The sequence below is a fragment of the Schistocerca cancellata genome, chromosome 4 (genome assembly GCF_023864275.1).
Source record: "Schistocerca cancellata isolate TAMUIC-IGC-003103 chromosome 4, iqSchCanc2.1, whole genome shotgun sequence".
Lineage (NCBI taxonomy): Eukaryota > Metazoa > Arthropoda > Insecta > Orthoptera > Acrididae > Schistocerca > Schistocerca cancellata.
The window spans coordinates 932,923,618-932,947,331 of NC_064629.1; the positions used below are offsets into that span (position 1 = coordinate 932,923,618).

At 43.9% G+C, this 23,714-nt stretch overlaps 1 protein-coding gene across 1 annotated transcript in view; it reads right to left on the reverse strand.

The window, feature by feature from the left end:
- Window positions 1-22,092: 22,092 nt before the first annotated feature.
- LOC126184512 (arrestin homolog) overlaps window positions 22,093-23,714 on the reverse strand; it is a 448,574-nt gene continuing 446,952 nt past the window's right edge. Inside the window, exon 5 of the mRNA XM_049926905.1 lies at window positions 22,093-22,158. Within this exon, the coding sequence (XP_049782862.1) occupies window positions 22,093-22,158 (66 nt within the window). The remainder of the gene's footprint in view (window positions 22,159-23,714) is intronic.

Below are 23,714 nucleotides of genomic sequence, written 5' to 3' on the forward strand. Positions count from 1 at the left end.
GTCACGATTCTATGTAACGCGGACAGAGCGGCGAGTTGAATAGCAACAGCACGACTTAGGTGTCCAAGAATCTCAAGTGGCCGGGGAATTTTGGCCGTTTCCCGCGAGCAGAACACCTGAGGACGTAGCGGCAATACTCAAAGGGAGAAGTCTCGGTTTATTTGTATACTCTGTCTCACACGGAGTATGGCTCCCTTTTCCTCGCGGAATGCGGCGGCAAGGAGGGAGGAAATTTTGAAAGGGACTTCTTCATTGGCAAGAATCTAACGTTCGCTTTGAAAAATAGTACGAGCTATGCAATTTGCGGAAGGGCGGAGACAAGACGCTGGAGGGGAGCGGCTCTCTCTCTCTCTCCAGGTGCGAGGAGCGCACTAGTATGGGGATTCTGAATATTGCTTCCGATATGTCGCAACGATTCTCTTATCGCTTGTCATGAGACAGTGCACTCTGCACTCGTCGCAAACAGCGTAGAGAGCAAAGTTTGTCAGATCCAAGTAGGCGAGCTTCACTCTCTGTGCGCGTTATCAAGAGCTTAACTCAGGATCATTTTGATTTACTACATGTCCGATGACGGTAGTACTATCAGAACAGTTTTGAGCTTTGTTTAATGCAGTTTCACGTAGGTTTTCACTTGCAGATGGACGCATACCGTCGTCCAGTAATGATAACTTCCAGTAGCAGGTTTCGGTCACTATTTTCAGCGTAGGGCATGTTAGACACTATCAACTACGTCGCCGGCAGAGTCTTGATGCAGCCGCACGCAATCAGCCGACTCCAGCGCCACGCCGACCACGCTATGAACATGGTAATACAGAAAACGCCCGCTTTCCTAGCTGCGCATTCTTCTTTCGCTTTCTTCAATTTCCTTGCAATGTGATAGATGCTCATACAGACGCAAGGCACAGTATTCACCGTTTGCCCGTTAAGAGAGTCATATGTTCAGCTCCCCCCCCCCCCCCCCCCCCATGAACCATGGACCTTGCCGTTGGTGGGGAGGGTTGCGTGCCTCAGCGATACAGATAGTCGTACCGTAGGTGCAACCACAACGGAGGGGTATCTGTTGAGAGGCCAGACAAACGTGTGGTTCCTGAAGAGGGGCAGCAGCCTTTTCAGTAGTTGCAAGGGCAACAGTCTGGGTGATTGACTGATCTGGCCTTGTAACAATAACCAAAACGGCCTTGCTGTGCTGGTACTGCGAACGGCTGAAAGCAAGGGGAAACTACGGCCGTAATTTTTCCCGAGGGCATGCAGCTTTACTGTATGATTAAACGATGATGGCGTCCTCTTGGGTAAAATATTCCGGAGGTAAAATAGTCCCCCATTCGGATCTCCGGGCGGGGACTACTCAAGAGGATGTCGTTATCAGGAGAAAGAAAACTGGCGTTCTACGGATCGGACTGTGGAATGTCAGATCCCTTAATCGGGCAGGTAGGTTAGAAAATTTAAAAAGGGAAATGGATAAGTTAAAGATAGATATAGTGGGAATTAGTGAAGTTCGGTGGCAGGAGGAACAAGACTTCTGGTCAGGTAGGGGTAATGCAGGAGTAGGTTTAATAATGAATAGGAAAATAGGAATGCGGGTAAGCTACTACAAACAGCATAGTGAACGCATTATTGTGGCTAAGATAGATACGAAGCCCACACCTACTACAGTAGTACAAGTTTATATGCCAACTAGCTCTGCAGATGACGAAGAAATTGAAGAAATGTATGATGAAATAAAGGAGATTATTCAGATAGTGAAGGGAGACGAAAATTTAATAGTCATGAGTGACTGGAATTCGAGTGTAGGAAGAGGGAGAGAAGGAAACGTAGTAGGTGAATATGGATTGGGGCTAAGAAATGAAAGAGGAAGCCGCCTGGTAGAATTTTGCACAGAGCACAACTTAATCATAGCTAACACTTGGTTTAAGAATCATGAAAGGAGGCTGTATACATGGAAGAACCCTGGAGATACTAAAAGGTATCAGATAGATTATATAATGGTAAGACAGAGATTTAGGAACCAGGTTTTAAATTGTAAGACATTTCCAGGGGCAGATGTGGACTCTGACCACAATCTATTGGTTATAACCTGTAGATTAAAACTGAAGAAACTGCAAAAAGGTGGAAATTTAAGGAGATGGGACCTGGATAAACTGAAAGAACCAGAGGTTGTACAGAGTTTCAGGGAGAGCATAAGGGAACAATTGACAGGAATGGGGGAAAGAAGTACAGTAGAAGAGGAATGGGTAGCTTTGAGGGATGAAGTAGTGAAGGCAGCAGAGGATCAAGTAGGTAAAAAGACGAGGGCTAGTAGAAATCCTTGGGAAACAGAAGAAATATTAAATTTAATTGATGAAAGGAGAAAATATAAAAATACAGTAAATGAAGCAGGCAAAAAGGAATACAAACGTCTCAAAAATGAGATCGATAGGAAGTGCAAAATGGCTAAGCAGGCATGGCTAGAGGACAAATGTAAGGATGTAGAGGCTTATCTCACTAGGGGTAAGATAGATACTGCCTACAGAAAAATTAAAGAGACCTTTGGAGATAAGAGAACCACTTGTATGAACATCAAGAGCTCAGATGGAAACCCAGTTCTAAGCAAAGAAGGGAAAGCAGAAAGGTGGAAGGAGTATATAGAGGGTCTATACAAGGGCGATGTACTTGAGGACAATATTATGGAAATGGAAGACGATGTAGATGAAGATGAAATGGGAGATACGATACTGCGTGAAGAGTTTGACAGAGCACTGAAAGACCTGAGTCGAAACAAGGCCCCCGGAGTAGACAACATTCCATTGGAACTTCTGACGGCCTTGGGAGAGCCAGTCCTGACAAAACTCTACGATCTGGTGAGCAAGATGTATGAGACAGGTGAAATACCCTCAGACTTCAAGAAGAATATAATAATTCCAATCCCAAAGAAAGCAGGTGTTGACAGATGTGAAAATTACCGAACAATCAGTTTAATAAGCCACAGCTGCAAAATACTAACACGAATTATTTACAGACGAATGGAAAAACTAGTAGAAGCCGACCTCGGGGAAGATCAGTTTGGATTCCGTAGAAATACTGGAACACGTGAGGCAATACTGACCTTACGACTTATCTTAGAAGAAAGATTAAGGAAAGGCAAACCTACGTTTCTAGCATTTGTAGACTTAGAGAAAGCTTTTGACAATGTTGACTGGAATACTCTCTTTCAAATTCTAAAGTTGGCAGGGGTTAAATACAGGGAGCGAAAGGCTATTTACAATTTGTACAGAAGCCAGATGGCAGTTATAAGAGTCGAGGGACATGAAAGGGAAGCAGCGGTTGGGAAGGGAGTAAGACAGGGTTGTAGCCTCTCCCCGATGTTATTCAATCTGTATATTGAGCAAGCAGTAAAGGAAACAAAAGAAAAATTCGGAGTAGGTATTAAAATCCATGGAGAAGAAATAAAAACTTTGAGGTTCGCCGATGACATTGTAATTCTGTCAGAGACAGCAAAGGACTTGGAAGAGCAGTTGAACGGAATGGATGGTATCTTGAAGGGAGGATATAAGATGAACATCAACAAAAGCAAAACGAGGATAATGGAATGTAGTCCAATTAAGTCGGGTGATGCCGAGGGAATTAGATTAGGAAATGAGATACTTAAAGTAGTAAAGGAGTTTTGCTATTTGGGTAGCAAAATAACTGATGATGGTCGAAGTAGAGAGGATATAAAATGTAGACTGGCAATGGCAAGGAAGGCGTTTCTGAAGAAGAAAAATTTGTTAACACCGATTTAAGTGCCAGGAAGTCATTTCTGAGGGTATTTGTATGGAGTGTGGCGATGTATGGAAGTGAAACATGGACGGTAAATAGTTTGGACAAGAAGAGAATAGAATGTGGTGCTACAGAAGAATGCTGAAGATTAGATGGGTAGATCACATAACTAATGAGGAAGTATTGAATAGGATTGGGGAGAAGAGAAGTTTGTGGCACAACTTGACCAGAAGAAGGGATCGGTTGGTAGGACATGTTCTGAGGCATCAAGGGATCACCAATTTGGTATTGGAGGGCAGCGTGGAGGGTAAAAATTGTAGGGGGAGACCAAGAGATGAATACACTAAGCAGATTCAGAAGGATGTAGGTTGCAGTAGGTACTGGGAGATGAAGAGGCTTGCACAGGATAGGGTGGCGTGGAGAGCTGCATCAAACCAGTCTTGGGACTGAAGACCACAACAACAACATGTTCAGCTGTTTTTTTTTTATTCCTTCCTCATTTAATACACCAGGTCAACCGTCTCGCGTAATTTATTTATATGTTAACTTAGAATGAAGTCATACAATGCTCATGTTAAAAGGCAAATACCAGGGCAGGCACCTTATATAATTCACTTGTTGTGAGCTCTTGGTGCCAATTCAATTCTATTTGTTGTTTTTTTATTCGATGCTTTCTAGAGTATCTGGCGACCCAATTTTTTTTAATTTTCGTTTATCATTATTTGAATAATTTGTGAGTGATTGTTAAATGAATTTGATAAAATTTCAATAATTATTGCATGTGCCGTTTAATGCAGTTTCACTGAATAAACCACTTATATGTTGAACAGCACTCCTTGCATTTCATTCATAGAATTTAAATCAAAATTTACACCTCTTTCTCCCTCCTAAACGAGGTGGTATCTTACAATGTGCTTACAGCAAATTGTATAGCTTTGTGGCACCGTATTCGCAATTGGCGAATACATTTCATGAACTTCTTTGAAGCAGAATGTTCAAATGTGTGTGAATTTCTAAGGGACCAACCTGCTGGGGTCATCGGGCCCTAGACTTACACAGTACCTAAACTAACGTAAACTAACTTCTGCTAAGAACAACACACACACATTCCCGAGGGAGGACTCGAACCTCCGGCGGGAGGGGCCGCGCAATCCTTGACATGGCGCCTTAGACCGCGTGGCCACTCCGCACGGCGGTTGAAGCACGATTCCAAAACAAACAAAAGATCTCGACTGTGTTTATAGATCTTTAAAAAAACTGTGTGGAGGCAAGGAACACTATTCCAAGTTTTACGAGTCATATCATGTCCTAAAACAGGACACCACCTCAATGTTATGTTAAGCAATAGAGTCTTTCCAAGTTATAATGGGTTACAAGATTAGCCCTCTAATTTAGCTTAATAATTGCCTTCCACAGAGATCAGTATTAGCTTCTCTCCTGTTTTCCCTGTATATAGCAGACATGGCTATGACAACGTCAAGGAAATTCGAATATGCTGACGATTTGGCTGTTGCTGCGAGCCGCAGAGATTTGAGCGTCTGTCTTGGCTGAAGACCTACAAATTGTAGACAAATAATTCTGTGAGTGGAGGTTACACCCAAGTGCTGCCAATATAGAAGTCACCTTCTTCCACCTTAAGAAAAAGATCGCAAACAAGGAAACAAAGACATAGCAAGGGAAACAGCTGAGCCATAACTAACGTCCACGTCATGTAGGAGTCAGTCTTTGGAGAACGCTCACCTTTAAACAGCACTTGATGAAAACTGCCACTAAGATGAATTCAAGAAATAACAACTTGCAGAAACTTCGTGGCACGAAGCTCCAACACTAAGAATATCTGTTCTTAGTCTGGTGTATCCTCTGCAGTATGGATCAACAGCCCATACACCAGGCTTTTCGATAAATAGCACAACCAGTCTACGAATATCACCTTAAGAACAATCAGAAACAGTCAGACCTTCAGCATGCCTCTTCTCAGTCATATAGCTAACCCATTTTAGCAGCTATGTTCTATTTGCAAGCGGGAGTTTACAAAAATAGCTGGTGATCCTTGTCTCTCTGTACACAAGGATATTCCTGCACCCAGTGAAATCAGACTTCGCCTAAATCATCTAGCTCTACAACGTGTAAAATTTTTCATGGACAGCGGAGAAACAACAACAGACAGACTGACAGAAGTATGGTAGAGCAACGCTTCCGCAGAACTGCTGAAGATGCTCTGCATCTCGTACAGGACACCAGATTTTGAAGAGCATCGCAAGATCTGCTCTGCACTCAACAGAATAAGGAGATATAATGGAAGATGTGCTGACTCAGTGTACAAATGGGGATTAACAGCATCACCCATCAGTCAGTATGCTACAGAACGACAAACTGTTCAGCATATTATATGTACGATCTGTGGCAGTTCCTGTTGATAAGAAAGACATCACTTGTGTATTTTCAGCATTTGGGTATACGTCGGTGTCCTTCTGTGCTTTGTAAATACTACAAATTTAATTAACATACACTTACGATTTTGTTAAATATCTACATATGTATTGTTAAATAAGAAATGTTTTCTTGTGTGATGACATGGTATCCATACGCTAAATAAATAACCAGCAGACGGAACACGACATGTCGTTCCTAAGGGGACCGAAATCAACAGATACAAAAGTAGCTTCGAGACTGTCTCACTCGAGAGTTACAGGTGCGTTACTCCTTACAATATGCAGGATTAACCGAAATTGGCGTACTCGGAAGACATAAAGCGCTCCCTGGCCTACTAAGGCAGCGTTTTCAGTGACACAGACAACAGTTGCTAGACGCCGACGCCAGAGCGTGTTCAGAGGTGCATTCGATCCCCTAAGTCGGCTTTTGGCGGAGTCACGGAGGTTACGGTAAGCTCCGTTAGAATTCATTTCGTGTATGGAATATGCTAGATTTTAACCTCCTAGAGCGGGATGGATACTACGTCGCTTCTGTGATTGGAGAGAACTACAACACTGTGGTTTTGCTATTAAAAAGAAGCTGAATGCGTGCGAATAAGCTTAATCCGTCTCGAAGAGAACGTAGCACGTACAGTACATTCTGTCCTCAGTTACTGGAATAACCAGACGAACTTCAGGAATATATGAGGTGAAGGCGTTCTGATTTGAAAAGATCAGTGTACTTCGGTCGATGTCGGTGGTTGACGGAATTTACCGATATCGGTAACATCGTGAACCAGACTCGCAATAAAAATCTGTCTCAAAATTTCGTCTCTTTTCGGTAGAATATGGACCTGGAAGGAAGTCATCAACATTTTAATCGTGTGTGCGACAAGTATCTTCATTCTGTACTCAATAGCTGTGTTGCCCAGTTAGTGACGTGGGATAAAGTTTTGTGTTAGAATACACGAGTTCGAGAGTCCGATTCGCGGGTCTAGGTGTTGTAGTTTTTCTGATGTTAGACTGCTTCATATGGGGTCTGCCTTTTTAATCGTTTCACAAACATTACAGATAGCACGAGCACTTCTTTAATATTAACACAGAAATGACAGTAGAATAATGTTTATTATTCCACTTTTGAAGATTTGGTCGCTCTTACTAATTATCCACTGACGGAAAAAGTCGCAACACCAAAAAATAATTAACATATAGTGACAAAATTTCGGGAATACACTTGTAAAGGTAACATATTTTTCGAAGATTACAGATTAACGTAAGCGCGAGATACGCCTTTGCAAATATGAAATGCTGGTATACCGCTGTAATCAATAGAACGCCGAATGCACGGATGCAAACGTACCGTTTGTGGAAGACGCTGGTGTTGTCCGATGATGTGCGCAATTGCAGACCGAGCAGGCCAAGGCAACACGTCGACACTCTGTACAGCATGTTGGTTTACAACAGCGGTATGAGGGCGAGTGTTATCCTGTTGTAAAGCACGCTCTGGAATGCTGTCCATGAATGGCAGCGAAACAGGTCGAATCAGCAGGCTGACGTACAAACCTGCAGTGGGATAACTAGGAGAGTGCTCGTGCTGTAGGGCCAGTGCGTCCACCACTCAGACAGCTTGCTTGCAGGCCCTCAGCCGGCCTCCTTATAACCGTCACGTGGTCATCACTATCACCGAGGCAGAACCAGATTTCATCAGAAAAAACAACAGACCTCCACCCTGCCCTGCAATAAGCTCTTGCATGACACCACTGAAGTCGCAAGTGCCGCTGGTTTGGGGTCACACTACACGGCGTCTGGCTCGAAGCTGCCCCTGTGTAATCGATTTGTAACAGTTCGTTGTGTTACTGTGGTGTCACCCGCTGCTGCAGCAATCTGAGCCACAGCCATAAGTTGGACACTATGGTCTTACCTCTCGGCAGTGCCACGTGACCGCCCTAAGCCCGGTATTCCTGCGATCGTACATTCTCGCGACCATCGCTGCCAGCAATCGTGTACAGGGGCTACCTTCTTCGTTCGAACTCAGTGAGGTGTTGCTAATGGCGTCTTTGTCGCCTTGACTGACATCGACTCACTACGTCCAATTTCAAAGGTAACTAATGCTCACGACCGCTACAGCGTGTGTTTAAAGCAAACCTGATTTGCATCCTCATAGTGGCCCTACTAGCGCCATTCCTATGTGACTGGCACACAATTTGAATACACATCTTCTTTCAGACTTAGAAAACGCCTACCAACTTTCGCACGAGTCCTTCTTGGTACTGAGATTTTCTTTCGTCATTGTAGAATGTATGGTTAACATGATCGCCCGCATCTCGTGGTCGTGCGGTAGCGTTCTCGCTTCCCACGCCCGGGTTCCCGGGTTCGATTCCCGGCGGGGTCAGGGATTTTCTCTACCTCGTGATGGCTGGGTGTTGTGTGCTGTCCTTAGGTAAGTTAGGTTTAAGTAGTTCTAAGTTCTAGGGGACTTATGACCACAGCAGTTGAGTCCCATAGTGCTCAGAGCCATTTGAACCATTTTTTGGTTAACATGATCACACTGGTAAGTGTTGTAGCTATTTATGTCAAATTACGCATAATTTACGAGGTATGTTCAAAAAATTCCGGAACTTTGTCCACAAAATTTTCTACGCTTACTTTTACTTACGTGCATGGTCTCCTTCGAAATACTCTTCTCCGCGTGACCGCTACGGTCGCAGGTTCGAATCCTGCCTCGGGCATGGATGTGTGTGATGTCCTTAGGTTAGTTAGGTTATGTAGTTCTAAGTTCTAGGGGACTGATGACCACAGATGTTAAGTCCCATAGTGCTGAGAGCCATTTGAACCATTTTTGAAATACTCTTCTCCACAATTGATACACCGCTCTCAATGACATTTAGACTTCCTGTTTCTGGATCGCGCAAAGCGACGTCTGCAAACTTTCTTTTATCTCGTCTATCGTTGCAATTGTGCGTACTTTCAGCGGGGTTTTCAACTTTGGAAATGAAAACAAAAAAGTTCGTAGGGTCCGGGTCTGGAGAGTCCGAAGGATGAGGCAGCACAGTGATTTCGTTTTTTTGTTCGATAATCGTGCAACAACAGGGATGAATTTGCGAATGCGTTACCGTGATGCTAGCCATGAATTGTGCCACGTTTCAGGCCGTTTCCTTCTCACATTGTCTCCCAGAGGTCGCAACACATCCCTATGGTACCATCGTTTCACAGTTTGTCCCTGTGGCACGAATTCATGATGAACTAATGCTTCAGAGTCAAAGAAAACTATCAGTATGGCTGTGACATTTGAGCTGACCTGACGAGCCTTGTCTTAGTGATCCTTTCCCGCCCTATTGTGGAGATTAAACCTCTGTCTCAACATCGTAACCAAAGACCCACGTCTCATCACCAATTACGATTCTCTCAAGGAGCATCTCGTTCTCATTTGCGCGATACAAAAGCTCTTCGCAGACTGCGAGGCGAAGGTCTTTGTGACCTTGACTCATGAGCCGAGGGACGAACGTAGCGGCAACACGATGCATTTTAAGATGCTGTGTCAGGATTTTCGGCATTTCGTGACTTGATACAACTGAGATGTTACATTCTTCTGCGGTCTGTCGGACAGTCGGTCTTCGATTGCCACGCACATTTCCATTTACGTTCCTGATAGAAGCGTCGTCGGTAGACGTCGAAGGGCGTCCTGAACGAGGCTCGTCTTTAACTTCCGTCAGTCCATTTTTAAATCGTGTGAACCATTCTTAACACCGACTACGACTGAAGCACTCATCACCGTATGCTTTCTGCATCATTTGGTGTGCCTCTGTAAAGGTTTTCTTGAGTTTCGCGTAAAATTTAATGCAGACATCTCGAAATTCGCGAAATATGTGACACAACGTTCTACTCACTAAAGCACTGAAGAACAACTAACAGAAATTCAACAATGAAACTTCCGGCACTTACACATTAAACACACGTCTGTGAAGGGGTTACCAACCGCATTTCGCTCCAACACACCATTGACACTAAATTACGAATGTTCCGGAATTTTTTGAACAGTCCTAATATTTCTAACTGACTGTGAATATTTGTGACGTGTTTGGCCAATAATTCTCATGTTCAAAGCGCATCGTTTAATAAACAGTATTCTACAGCATCATTGGGCAGACCAGAATTGGAACAAAATATACCTACACCTGAAACCGTACTGTTGAACTCGAGTATTCCAAAGTAAACTGTACACACTGCAATTTATTTCCTGCAGACCTCTCCGTCTAGCCCGTGCCAATAGGTCTCCTTAATTGAATTCTTCGGCTAGCTTCGTATGCTATATTAAAGAATGTGAAAGTATTTCTCCTGCCTTATAATTTGCGCTATAGGATTAAAATATTTTCATTATGTAAGTATGAATGTCTTCTACATAGACGACAGTCTTCTTATTTCCTACCGCAACACTTGTTGAAAAAGTACATCATGTCTTCTAAATAACCAAAGTTAAAAATTTTTCATAAAGAAACATTTTCCCAGAACTAAAATAATGTCTTCCCTGTGGTTGAAGAGAATGATAACATAAAATAACTGCAAACGGAAAAAGTTCTTTTTCTGCTCAAAAATGGCTCTAAGCACTATGGGACTTAACATCTGAGGCCATCAGTCCTCTAGGTTTAGAACTTCTTAAATCTAACAAACCTAATGACATCACACACATCCATGCCCGAGGGCCGGCCGGTGTGGCCGAGCGGTTCTAGGCGCTACAGTCTGGAACTGCGTGACCGCTACGGTCGCAGGTTCGAATCCTGCCTCGGGCATGGATGTGTGTGATGTCCTTAGGTTAGTTAGGTTTAAGTAGTTCTAAGTTCTAGGGGACTGATGACCTTAGAAGTTGAGTCCTATAGTGCTCAGAGCCAGAGAGAGAGCCATGCCCGAGGCAGGATTCGAACCTGCGACCGTAGCAGCAGCGCGGTTCCGGACTGAAGCACGAGGAACAGCTCGGTCACAGCGGTCGGCTCTTTTTCTGTATTTGTGAATTAAATCCACCTCTGGTAAAACAGAATGTGTTTTCCGTAATGTAAAAGCTTCGTTAGGTAACAGTACTTAGTTACTGCGCCGGCCGGAGTGGCCGAGCGGTTAAAGGCGCTACAGTCTGGAACCGCACGACCGCTACGGTCGCAGGTTCGAATCCTGCCTCGGGCATGGATGTGTGTGATGTCCTTAGGTTAGTTAGGTTTAAGTAATTCTAAGTTCTAGGGGACTTATGACCACAGCAGTTGAGTCCCATAGTGCTCAGAGCCATTTGAACCATTTTGAACTTAGTTACTCGTCCAACGTCGACCATTTGACGCCTGATGACGTGGGTATCTTTCGACCTCTCAACCTAAAGTTAAAAACAAAGAAAAATGATGCACGTACGCAAGTGTCTTCGTCGTTCCATCGCCTGGAGGCTGCATAGCCTAGCCCATCAGGGTAAAACTGAAAATTTAAAGCTAAAGCAATTAAGATAATTAAGAAAGCAGGCAAATCTGTGTATTGGTGCAATAAGCCTGTGACAATTAATCAGTACGGTGCCTCAGTGTTTTAGTTCCAGCAACGATAAATTTCATGAGCTCGTACAGTGCTACCTATAACGTTCAGAGTGTCAAAGGACTCGACGCACCGCTCAGTATTACGTATTGATAGTTAAGTCAGTGTTTGAGATGCTTACTCCGAAGGAATAATAGCTATTAGAAAGTTCTGGAAGAGTTTCCTTTAATGCCTGTGTGTCCTTTTTTAATTTGATGCTGGGCCGTGAGTGATAATAAATAGTCCTGCAGGGAAACTAATGTTTTGGAGATCACCGAGGAGCCAAATGTAATTGTTGTTTCTTTGCTTCGGGGTACCGATGATGGTCCGAGTTTGTTAGATGCATTTTTTCTATCATTGATGCTGTTTCTCTGTTTAGTACTGCAAGCTTTCTCCTCGTCCAGCTCCAAATTTCGCTTTGCATTCTGAAGATCAACGTACGAGCAACGGTGTCTACAAAGTGACGTTGCATGCAGTACGGAGTGTGTGTTACCTCTAACTCTACATTTACATCCATACTCCGCAAGCCACATGACGGTGTGTGGCGGAGGGTGCCTTGAGTACCCCTATCGGTTCTCCCTTCTATTCCAGTCTCGTATTGTTCGTGGAAAGAAGGATTGTCGGTATGCCTCTGTGTGGGCTCTAATCTCTCTGATTTTATCCTCATGGTCTCTTCGCGAGATATACGTAGGAGGGAGCAATATACTGCTTGACTCCTCGGTGAAGGTATGTTCTCGAAACTTCAACAAAAGTCCGTACCGAGCTACTGAGCGTCTCTCCTGCAGAGTCTTCCACTGGAGTTTATCTATCATCTCCGTAACGCTTTCGCGATTACTAAATGATCCTGTAACGAAACGCGCTGCTCTCCGTTGGTTCTTCTCTATCTCTTCTATCGACCCTATCTGGTACGGATCCCACACCGGTGAGCAGTATTCAAGCAGTGGGCGAACAAGCGTACTGTAACCTACTTCCTTCGTTTTCGGATTTCATTTCCTTAGGATTCTTCCAATGAATCTCAGTCTGGTATCTGCTTTACCGACGATCAACTTTATATGATCATTCCATTTTAAATCAGTCCTAATGCGTACTCCCAGATAATGTATGGAATTAACTGCTTCCAGTTGCTGACCTGCTATATTGTAGCTAAATGATAAGGGATCTTTCTTTCTATGTATTCGCAGCACATTACATTTGTCTACATTGAGATTCAATTGCCATTCCCTGCACCATGCGTCAATTCGCTGCAGATCCTCCTGCATTTCAGTACAATTTTCCACTGTTACAACCTCTCGATACACTACAGCATCATCTGCAAAAAGAATCAGTGAACTTCCGATGTCATCCACAAGGTCATTTATGTATATTGTGAATAGCAACGGTCCTATGACACTTCCCTGCGACACACCTGAAATCACTCTTACTTCGGAAGACTTATCTCCATTGAGAATGACATGCTGCGTTCTGTTATCTAGGAACTCTTCAATCCAATCACACAATTGGTCTGATAGTCCATATGCTCTTACTTTGTTCATTAAACGACTGTGGGGAACTGTATCTAACGCCTTGTGGAAGTCAAGAAACACAGCATCTACCTGGGAAGCCGTGTCTATGGCCGTCTGAGTCTCGTGGACGAATAGCGCGAGCTGGGTTTCACACGATCGTCTTTTTCGAAACCCATGCTGATTCCTACAGAGTAGATTTCTAGTCTCCAGAAAAGTCATGTTCTGCGTTAACTGTTTCAAATATTTCGGGTCTGTTTGTCACCAGAAGGTCTAATATGTTATCGCTACGAGTCGGTTCTCTGTTTAACTGCTCCAGGTAGTTTTCAGATAAAGCACTTAAAAAAATTTCACTGGATTCTTTGTCCCTGCCACCCGTTATGAACGTTTGAGTCTCCCAGTCTATATCCGGCAAATTAAAATCTCCACCCAGAACTATAACATTGTGGGGAAATCTACTCAAAATATTTTCCAAATTATCCTTCAGGTTCCCAGCCAAAACAGCTGCTGAGCCAGGGGGCCTATAGAGACATCCAATTACCATGTCTGAGCCTGCTTTAGCCGTGACGTTCACCCAAATTATTTCACATTTCGGATCTCCGTCAATTTCCTTCGATACTATAGCACTTCTTATCGTTATAAACACGCCCCCCCACTTCAATGTCCAGCCTGTCTCTGCGGTATACGTTCCAATCTGAGTTTAGAATTTCATTACTTCCAGAATGAGATTTTCATTCTGCAGCGGAGTGTGCGCTGATATGAAACTTCCTGGCAGATTAAAACTGTGTGCCCGACCGAGACTCGAACTCGGGACCTTGCCTTTCGCGGGACCTTGCCTTTCGCAGGAAAGCTTCTGTAAAGTTTGGAAGGTAGGAGACTAGGTACTGGCAGAAGTAAAGCTGTGAGTACCAGGCGTGAGTCGTGCTTCGGTAGCTCAGTTGGCAGAGCACTAGCCCGCGAAAGGCAAAGGTCCCGAGTTCGAGTCTCGGTCGGGCACACAGTTTTAATCTGCCAGGAAGTTTCAATTTCATTACTGTTTACATCTGGTTTCAGCCGACTTTCTGTCCATAGTACTATGTGGGCATTGTGACCGTTTATTAATGAGAGCAGTTCTGGGACCATTCTATAGATGTTCCTGCAGTTTACCATTAGCAGATTAATATTGTTATTCCCTGTTGCATTTCGCCCACTCCTACCTTGCCGTCTCAGGAGGCGTCCTGTCGGGCCTAGGGAGGGAATTCTCTAACCTAAGAAACCCACATGTGCACTCCACAGCCGGCCGAAGTGGCCGTGCGGTTCCAGGCGCTGCAGTCTGGAGCCGCGAGATCGCTACGGTCGCAGGTTCGAATCCTGCCTCGGGCTTGGATGTGTGTGATGTCCTTAGGTTAGTTAGGTTTAACTAGTTCTAAGTTCTAGGGGACTAATGACCTCAGAAGTTGAGTCCCATAGTGCTCAGAGCCATTTGAACCATTTTTTGCACTCCACACGTACTCCGCTACCCTTGTAGCCGCTTCCTGCGTGTAGTGCACGCCTGACCTATTCAGGGGGACCCTACATTTCTCCACCCGATAGCGGAGGTCGAGAAATTTGCACCCAAGATCTCCGCAGAAGCGTCTGAGCCTCTGGTTTAAGCCTTCCACTCGGCTCCAAACTTTTATTTTATGGACGTTTTCTCCCACAGGGATCGTATCATTGACGATTTCATAACATAATGCACTTTTTCTAGTTTCCAGCATCGGATTGAGGACATTTTTTTCACATTTTTGTCCAGTCATTGCATGGCTATTTACGTCCCATACGGTTCCGTTCCTGAGCCATAGTAGGCGCTCTGTAAAGTTTGACGTTACTGAAAATGTATTGCTTGAACGTAGCTCAATTCTCAGTTTTTCGTGAATGTATGTCCTTGAGTCCTAATCCTGCTTGGTAGCATAATAAGACCGTTTTTGGAAGGGTAATTTAAAAAACTTTCCCTCCAAATGTACCAGCTCGCACGAGCTATAACACGTTAAGCAACTTCATTAGGTATCAGCAAGGTTGTTGCGATTTGATACATTTTATTATGTATGTAACTATTCATCAGTTGTATTCCCCTTATGCGATCTAAATTCCTACCAACATGTTTTTTGGATGCGGTGCGTACTACGGTGATCTTCTCTTCACAACTGCGCCTAGCCATCAACTTGGGGTTTGCCGCGACAGTCATGCCGTATTATTTTCTTGCGTCTGTATTTTGCAGACATCTGGTTTAAATGTAATGGCGCTTCACTAATAATACGAATTGAGATTTATTTGTAATTAACTGGGCTCCAGTGGCAGTGATGTAATCGCGTGCCTTCTGTACGTCTTGGTTGTTGGCGACTACTATAATGGTGTCTACAGCGGCGAGAAGACAGTTTTGTTGTCGAAAATACGCAAACCTGACAATTATAGCTAGAATTTAAAAAAAAATGCCTGTACGAAAATTGCATATAGGGTCGTAGAGAGCGGGCATCCCTGTCTTATCGCCACGTTTATATTAATAGGCCGCGTTAATTGTCCATTAACTTTGCATTCTGTGTGTGTACCATATATACATTTCTTTATTATTTGCTGAAAGGCGTTGTTAAAACCCAAACGTTTCAGTCCGCAGCTCGTGGTCGTGCGGTAGCGTTCTCGCTTCCCGCGCCCGGGTTCCCAGGTTCGATTCCCGGCGGGGTCAGGGATTTTCTCTGCCTCTTGATGACTGGGTGTTGTGTGATGTCCTTAGGTTAGTTAGGTTTAAGTAGTTCTATGTTCTGGGGGACTGATGACCATAGATGTTAAGTCCCATAGTGCTCAGAGCCAGCCCAAACGTTTCAACATTTTGAGCGAGAGATCGTAGTGTAACCGATGGAACGCCTTATGGAAATCAAGAAATGTTAAGACTGCTTTCCTCTTTCAGTTCCACGTGAGGTACGTAATGTCTTTGTGCTCTGTTAGTGTAGCTATCATTGAGAGTTCGGTTACAGCACTGGTCCGAAAATGTCCAGTCACTTTTGGGAGTATGCGTTTTATCCATTGTGCGCGTGAATAATATACACTCTGAATTCAACAGCGTGATCATTCGAAACTTTAGCAATGTGGTTGTACGAGGTTCTTCTGGTGTAAGCAGTGCTAAGGCTTCTGTGAATTGTGGAGGAAAAAACTGGTTTGAGAGTGATTCGTTGAACTTCCTTCTAAGTTCTGTGCCAATTGTGTGCCAGTAATGAGCATAAATTTCAATTGGAAACTCATGAAAGCCAGCCGCTTTTTGTTTGAGGGCATAGACAATTATTTTTTTTCTATTTCCGCGGACGTTATACGTACTTTAATCTCACGTTGTTTATCGGGGTAACAGTTACTTCTATGTTTTCCAAAATATTACGTTGTGCATTGTCACTTGTTTCCGGTTCTGCGAAAAGCACAGTAAAATGGTTTACAATACAGGGTGATTCAAAAAGAATACCACAACTTTAGGAATTAAGGGAGCTATAAAGTTTCATTTAATTGTACATTTGTTCGCTTGAGGCGCTGTTGACTAGGCGTCAGCGTCAGTTGATGCTAAGATGGCGACCGCTCAACAGAAAGCTTTTTGTGTTATTGAGTACGGCAGAAGTGAATCGACGAGAATCCGCGGGAAACAACTCAGTATGAACGTGACTCGCCTAAGGTGAACGTTTTCTGTGCCATTTCAGCCAATAAAGTTTATGGTCCCTTTTTCTTCGAAGGTGCTACTGTAACTGGACTACAGTATCCGGAGATGTTAGAGAATTGGCTGTTCCCTCAGCTCGAACAAGAAGCACAACAATTCATATTTCAGCAGGATGGAGCGCCACCACATTGGCACTAATCTGTCCGTAACTACCTGAACGTCAACTACCCGAGGCGATGGATCGGCCGCCAGGCAGCCCGTGACAGAGCACTTCATCACTGGCCTCCAAGAAGCCCTGATCTTACCCCCTGCGATTTTTTCTTATGGGGGTATGTTAAGGATATGGTGTTTAGGCCACCTCTCCCAGCCTCCATTGATGATTTGAAACGAGAAATAACAGCAGCTATCCAAACTGTTACGCCTGATATGCTACAGAGAGTGTGGAACGAGTTGGAGTATCGGGTTGATATTGCTCGAGTGTCTGAAGGGGGCCATATTGAACATCTCTGAACTTGTTTTTGAGTGAAAAAAACTTTTTAAATACTCTTTGTAATGATTTATAACAGAAGGTTATATTATGTTTCTTTCATTAAATACACATTTTTAAAGTTGTGGTATTCTTTTTGAATCACCCTGTACAATGCTTGATAGGGCCCTGGGTACTGAATGTTTCATTCTGTGTGTCCACAAGTTCGGTAACTACCTGTTGCTTAGCTCTTTTAGTTTCGAAAATAATGTGAAATATTGAGGCCGGTTCGGTAGAAATATTACTTGTATAGGGTAAGTCAGGAAGGAAGCTACATGCTTTCAGGGGCGATAGTATGAGTGGTTCTAAACAAAAAACTTGGTATGGACATATGCTCTATTCAGAATTCAACATATTTAGTGTACATTGTTACTTATTATCTGTATTATTCAGTGTAATTGTTAATCGCATACCACAGCAGTGTAGAGGACGCTGAGGAGAACAGTTTGATGCAGAACAGTTGTGGTTTATCAAGTCGAGAATTAGCCTACAAAAGCCACCTAAACTACAGCGCATACCCGTCGCGCGAGATTTTAAACGTTCTCGAGCTCTCGTTACGCAAACTATTGAATAGGACTTTTTCGTAGAAAATTTAATGTAGTTTAGTTTTGTACTGCGACGTGGATTTGCTGGGGGGCGCGGTTTTCGAATTATTGAACAGAAACGTAGAAAAGTGATATCAAATATGTTCTATCTCGTAAACCTTTCTCATGACTCGCCGTGTATTATGTGCGCTAACTTGGATACGGTCCAAGGATTGTTTGGCGAGTGCAATTAATTGGCTTACGTACTCATAATCCCTTGTATATTTGCGGTTATAGTCTCTTCGTCCTTGTACAAGTATCGCAGTAGTGTGAAGTACTACTCTTATGTATGTCACCTCTAATACGACTTCTCTTTTTAAAAGTTCTTTATGCGCTTTCGGAGGTTCATGAAGTGTGAACGGAACACCGCAGGTACACCTGGCTCTTGCATCCCAATAAATTGGCTGTGGCAGAGAGCACTGCATTGATACTGGTCGCCCTAAGTCGTATGAAAACGTCGGAATTTTAGCGTCTAATTCTTTTTTTTGGGACTCGTTGCTGAAGAGCATTAAAATTCGCTGGTGAGGAATTTAATTAATAGAGATAACGGGTTCAGCTTGGACAGGTCATGGAATCCGGCACTTTCTGTAGTAAAGTTAGAAAGAAGTCGTCACAACGCAGTTCGCCGTCCCAGCGTTGATTGATCGCGCAGCCACAGACCCTATTCATGAATATTGCACTTCTTTGCCCCGATCAACGTCCATGGTGCTTGCGTATGTGCGGCAGCGTGCTCAGCGGAGCGGTCCGCGAGTTTAAAAGGACGGATGTTCAGTTTTTCGGCTCTCTCTGAAGACGGCCGAACGATATACAGCCGAAATTTTAGAAGAAGGAGCGGAATTTAATGGAGCAGCCATTGCTCCGCGAAAACATGAAGATGTTCAAGGACGTCATCTGCTATTTTAATACTGTTAGGATAACTGTCGACATCGTGGATAAATGGGAAATCAATAACGTGAACATTTGTTTGATACTCTGCAACGATTACTGGAACACTAACTTAAGTGAATCATTACATTATAGACGAATGCAACCACGGATTTACTTTAGCTACATCATGCTGTCTTATGGAATGTGAAGTTTATACAGGATGATTTTGCTAAATGAGGACAAACTGCAAGAAACTATCTCTGAGATAAAAATAAGTCGTATGGACACGTGGTCGGAAATGCGTTCAATAGGTGGCACACTCAAGTGAAGGTGGAGATAAAGATCTCTGAGATTGTAGGCTTCCACTACTGATGGCAAATTACTGGAAACAGTATCTACTGTAAAATATCTAGGAGTAACTATCCAGAGTGACTTCAAGTGGAATGATCACTTAAAACAAATAGTAGAAAAAGCAGATTCCGGACTGAGATTCGTAGGAAGAATCTTAAGAAAGTGTAACTTTTCCACGAAGGAAGTGGCTTACAAGGTTCTTGTTACAGTGATTCTTGTGTAATGTTCATAAATCTGGGATCCTTACCAGACAGTAGTGACAGAAGAGAGAGAGAGAAGATCCAAAGAGCCAATGAAGAGCGGCGGGTCCGTCGAGGAATCGTTTGGTTGGCGTGAGAGCGTTGCAGAGATGCTCAACAAATTCCAATGGCAGACGCTGCAAGAGAGGAGTTGTGCATCACGGAGAGGTTTATTTCTGAAACTTCGAATGGTTCAAATGGCTCTAAGCACTATGGGATCTAACATCTAAGGTCATCAGTCCCTTAGACTTAGAACTACTTAAACCTAAATAACCTAAGGACACCACACACATCCAAGACCGAGGCAGGATTCGAACCTGTGAGCGTAGCAGTCACGCGGTTCCGGACTGAAGCTCCTAGAACCGCTCGGCTACAGCGGCCTGCTGAAATTTCGAGAGAGCACTTCCCGGCAAGAGTCGAACAACAGATTAATTCCTCCCCCACATACTTGTACAGCTACCGAGCGAGGTGACGCAGCGGTTAGCACACTGGACTCGCATTCGGGAGGACGAAGGTTCTAAGCCGGGTCTTGCTATACTGATTTAAGTTTTCCGTGATTTCCCTAAATCGCTTCAGGCAAATGCCGGGATGGTTCCTTTGAAAGGACACGACCGATTTCCTTCCCCATCCTTCACTAAACCGGTGGGACCGATGACCTCGCTGTTTCGTCCCCTCCCTCGAATCAACCAACCAACCAACTCGTACACATCACGAAATGACCACGACGAGAAAATTAGAGAAATTAGAGCTAATACAGCGGCCTGCCGACAGTAATTCTTGTCACGCGCAATTTGCGAGTGGAGCAGGTAAGGAGGATACGTTAGTGGTACTAGAAGTAGATCCGCCACACATCCTTGGGTAAACTGCGGAGTATGCTGTAGATGTGGAAAACACATATGCGTACACTCCAGGTAAGTGGTAATGTTCCGTCTGTAATAGTGTTTCTGCTCAACTTTCAAGAGGGCAGTGATGTTGTACCGGGTGATCAAAAAGTCAGCATAAATTTGAAAACTGAATAAATCACGGAATAATGTAGATAGAGAGGTACAAATTGACACACATGCTTGGAATGACATGGGGTTTTATTAGAACCAAAAAAATACAAACGTTCAAAATATGTCCGACAGATGGCTCTTCATCCGATCAGAATAGTAATAATTAGCATAACAAAGTAAGACAAAGCAAAGATGATGTTCTTTACAGGAAATGCTCAATATGTCCACCATCATTCCTCAACAATAGCTGTAGTCGAGGAATAATGTTGCGAAGAGCACTGTACAGCATGTCCGGAGCTACGGTGAGGCATTGCCGTCGGATGTTGTCTTTCAGCATCCCTAGAGATGTCGGTCAATCACGATACACTTGCGGCTTCAAGTAACCCCAAAGCCAATAATCGCACGGACTGAGGTCTGGGGACCTGGGAGGCCAAGCATGACGAAAGTGGCGGCAGAGCACACGATCATCAGCAAACGACGCGCTCAGGAGATCTTTCACGCGTCTAGCCATACTTTTTTTTGTTTCTAATAAAACCCCATGCCATTCCAAGCATGTGTGTCAATTTTTACCTCTCCATCTACATTATTCCGTGGTTTATTAAGTTTTCAAATTTATACTGACTTTTTTATCACCCGGTATATCGGCGGCACACACACACATCAATAGCGGATGATGCATAGTACCGATGCTTGAGCGCGCCTTCGTCATGGACAATGTTATTGCCCTCTTGAGTGTGGAGCTAAAACTCTAAAGCGGGCATCACATTCCCACTTGTCTGCTTTGTTCTCCCTGTTCAAGGAATTAGTTATAATAGGGTGAGTCAGCAAATTAAACTGGTGACAATGGATTTAACCGAGGAGCTTGACGTGGTAGCATTATATTTACACACATGTGACACGCAGTAATAGAGCTACAGATGAGACTGATACCAACTGGTTGTAGGCTCGGCCCCATCAGAGAGACCAGACGAGATGTCTCCTTGGTCGGCGCGAAAAAGTACGTACGGAGCACGTACATTTTGTGCCGCAGGTAGGGTGGGAGGCTACCGCTTGCTCCAAGCGGCACACAGCGGCGAGTTCTTCGCAGCGGCTCTGCACCTGGCCGCCTCCTTTACTGCTGCCCTTAAGCCGCTTTCCTCAGGGGAACAAAGGAAAAACGAGGAAGGAGAAAAAAGAAACACAGCCGCTACAAGCTTGAGACACTCAGTAAGGCGATCTCTAGCAACTTGCGTCAACTGTGTGCTAAACACGGAAAAGGCCTTAAAGGGGATGTATTACCTCCAGTTCTCTACGGCGTTGAGCAATCACAATGCAGATACCCCACGCAATGCATATGCTACGCAAAAAATGACCGTGCAAAATATGTAAGTCAGCAGGACAGTTGAAACTGATAATAAGTCAACGTGTTTAACTATTGAGCTATAAAAAAAGGAGTGTTTCGCAAAGTCAGTGTGTGATCATGACTTCCATCGCCGGATAATGGCCTCCTACAGCCTTTCCACGAATTGCAATCTGAAGTTATACAGTTCGTTGTTCTTCCCGCATATTGTCTCCTATCATCTACCCACTTGTAACAGGGTACTCCTAGGTCTTTATCTATCTCTTGGTATCCAGCAAAAACCTCCTACGTCCATCTGCCACCCATTCACGTGGTTGTATGTACCGTCCACCTACATTTCATCGCTATCATCATCATCATCATTTTCCCTCTTCCTCCTCCTCCTCCTCCTCCTTCTCCTCCTCCTCTACCTCCTCTCCCCGTTTCTGGATATTTAATGCTTGTTATGGTTCCCACACTTTCCTCGGTTTTTCAAGATTTCGCACTCCTTTCGATGTTTACTTATTTATTTACACTGTTCATTTTTCAGGATTCATTCATCGCAGATGTCCACATTTCATCTAAGTGAAGCCGCACGTATTTTTTGCACTCCATTCTGTTCTTTAGTTCATTTCTTCGTTGTGCTGTTGTAAGATTCTTGATAGCAGCTGTCAGCTGAATCTCAGGTATGACGATCCAGGAAGCGGAACATATCTCTAGGTCTAACGCAGGACGTATGCGCAGAGCTTAGTGAGCACTGGGTAAAGAGGCACTTAGAATAGGGTCTGTCAGCAAACTATGTTGATAACAATGGAATTAACCGAAGAGCTTGGCGTGGAACCATGTTATTAATATCCACATGATATAATGAAGATGCAGGATTCAAATACATCTACATCTACATCTACATCCATACTCCGCAAGCCACATGACGGTGTGTGGCGGAGGTTACCCTGAGTACCTCTATCGGTTCTCCCTTCTATTCCAGTCTCGTATTGTTCGTGGAAAGAAGGATTGTCGGTATGCCTCTGTGTGGGCTCTAATCTCTCTGATTTTATCCTCATGGTCTCTTCGCGAGATATACGTAGGAGGGAGCAATATACTGCTTGACTCCTCGGTGAAGGTATGTTCTCGAAACTTCAACAAAAGCCCGTCCCGAGCTACTGAGCGTCTCTCCTGCAGAGTCTTCCACTGGAGTTTATCTATCATCTCCATAACGCTTTCGCGATTACTAAACGATTCTGTAACGAAGCGCGCTGCTCTCCGTGGGATCTTCTCTATCTCTTGTATCAACCCTATCTGGTACGGATCCCACACTGCTGAGCAGTATTCAAGCAGTGGGCGAACAAGCGTACTGTAACCTACTTCCTTTGTTTTCGGATTGCATTTCCTTAGGATTCTTCCAATGAATCTCAGTCTGGCATCTGCTTTACCGACGATCAGCTTTATATGATAATTCCATTTTAAATCACTCCTAAAGCGTACTCCCAGATAATTTATGGAATTAACTGCTTCCAGTTGCTGACCTGCTATATTGCAGCTAAATGATAAGGGATCTTTCTTTCTATGTATTCGCAACACATTACACTTGTCTACATTGCCATTCCCTGCACCATGCGTCAATCCGCTGCAGATCCTGCTGCATTTCAGTACAATTTTCCATTTTTCCAACCTCTCGATACACCAAAGCATCATCTGCAAAAAGAATCATTGAACTTCCGATGTCATCCACAAGGTCATTTATGTATATTGTGAATAGCAACGATCCTATGACACTCCCCTGTGGCACACCTGAAATCACTCTTACTTCGGAAGACCTCTCTCCATTGAGAATGACATGCTGCGTTCTGTTATCTAAGAACTCTTCAATCCAATCACACAATTGGTCTGATAGTCCATATGCTCTTACTTTGTTCATTAAACGACTGTGGGAAACTGTATCGAACGCCTTGCGGAAGTCAAGAAACACGGCATCTACCTGTGAACCCGTGTCTATGGCCCT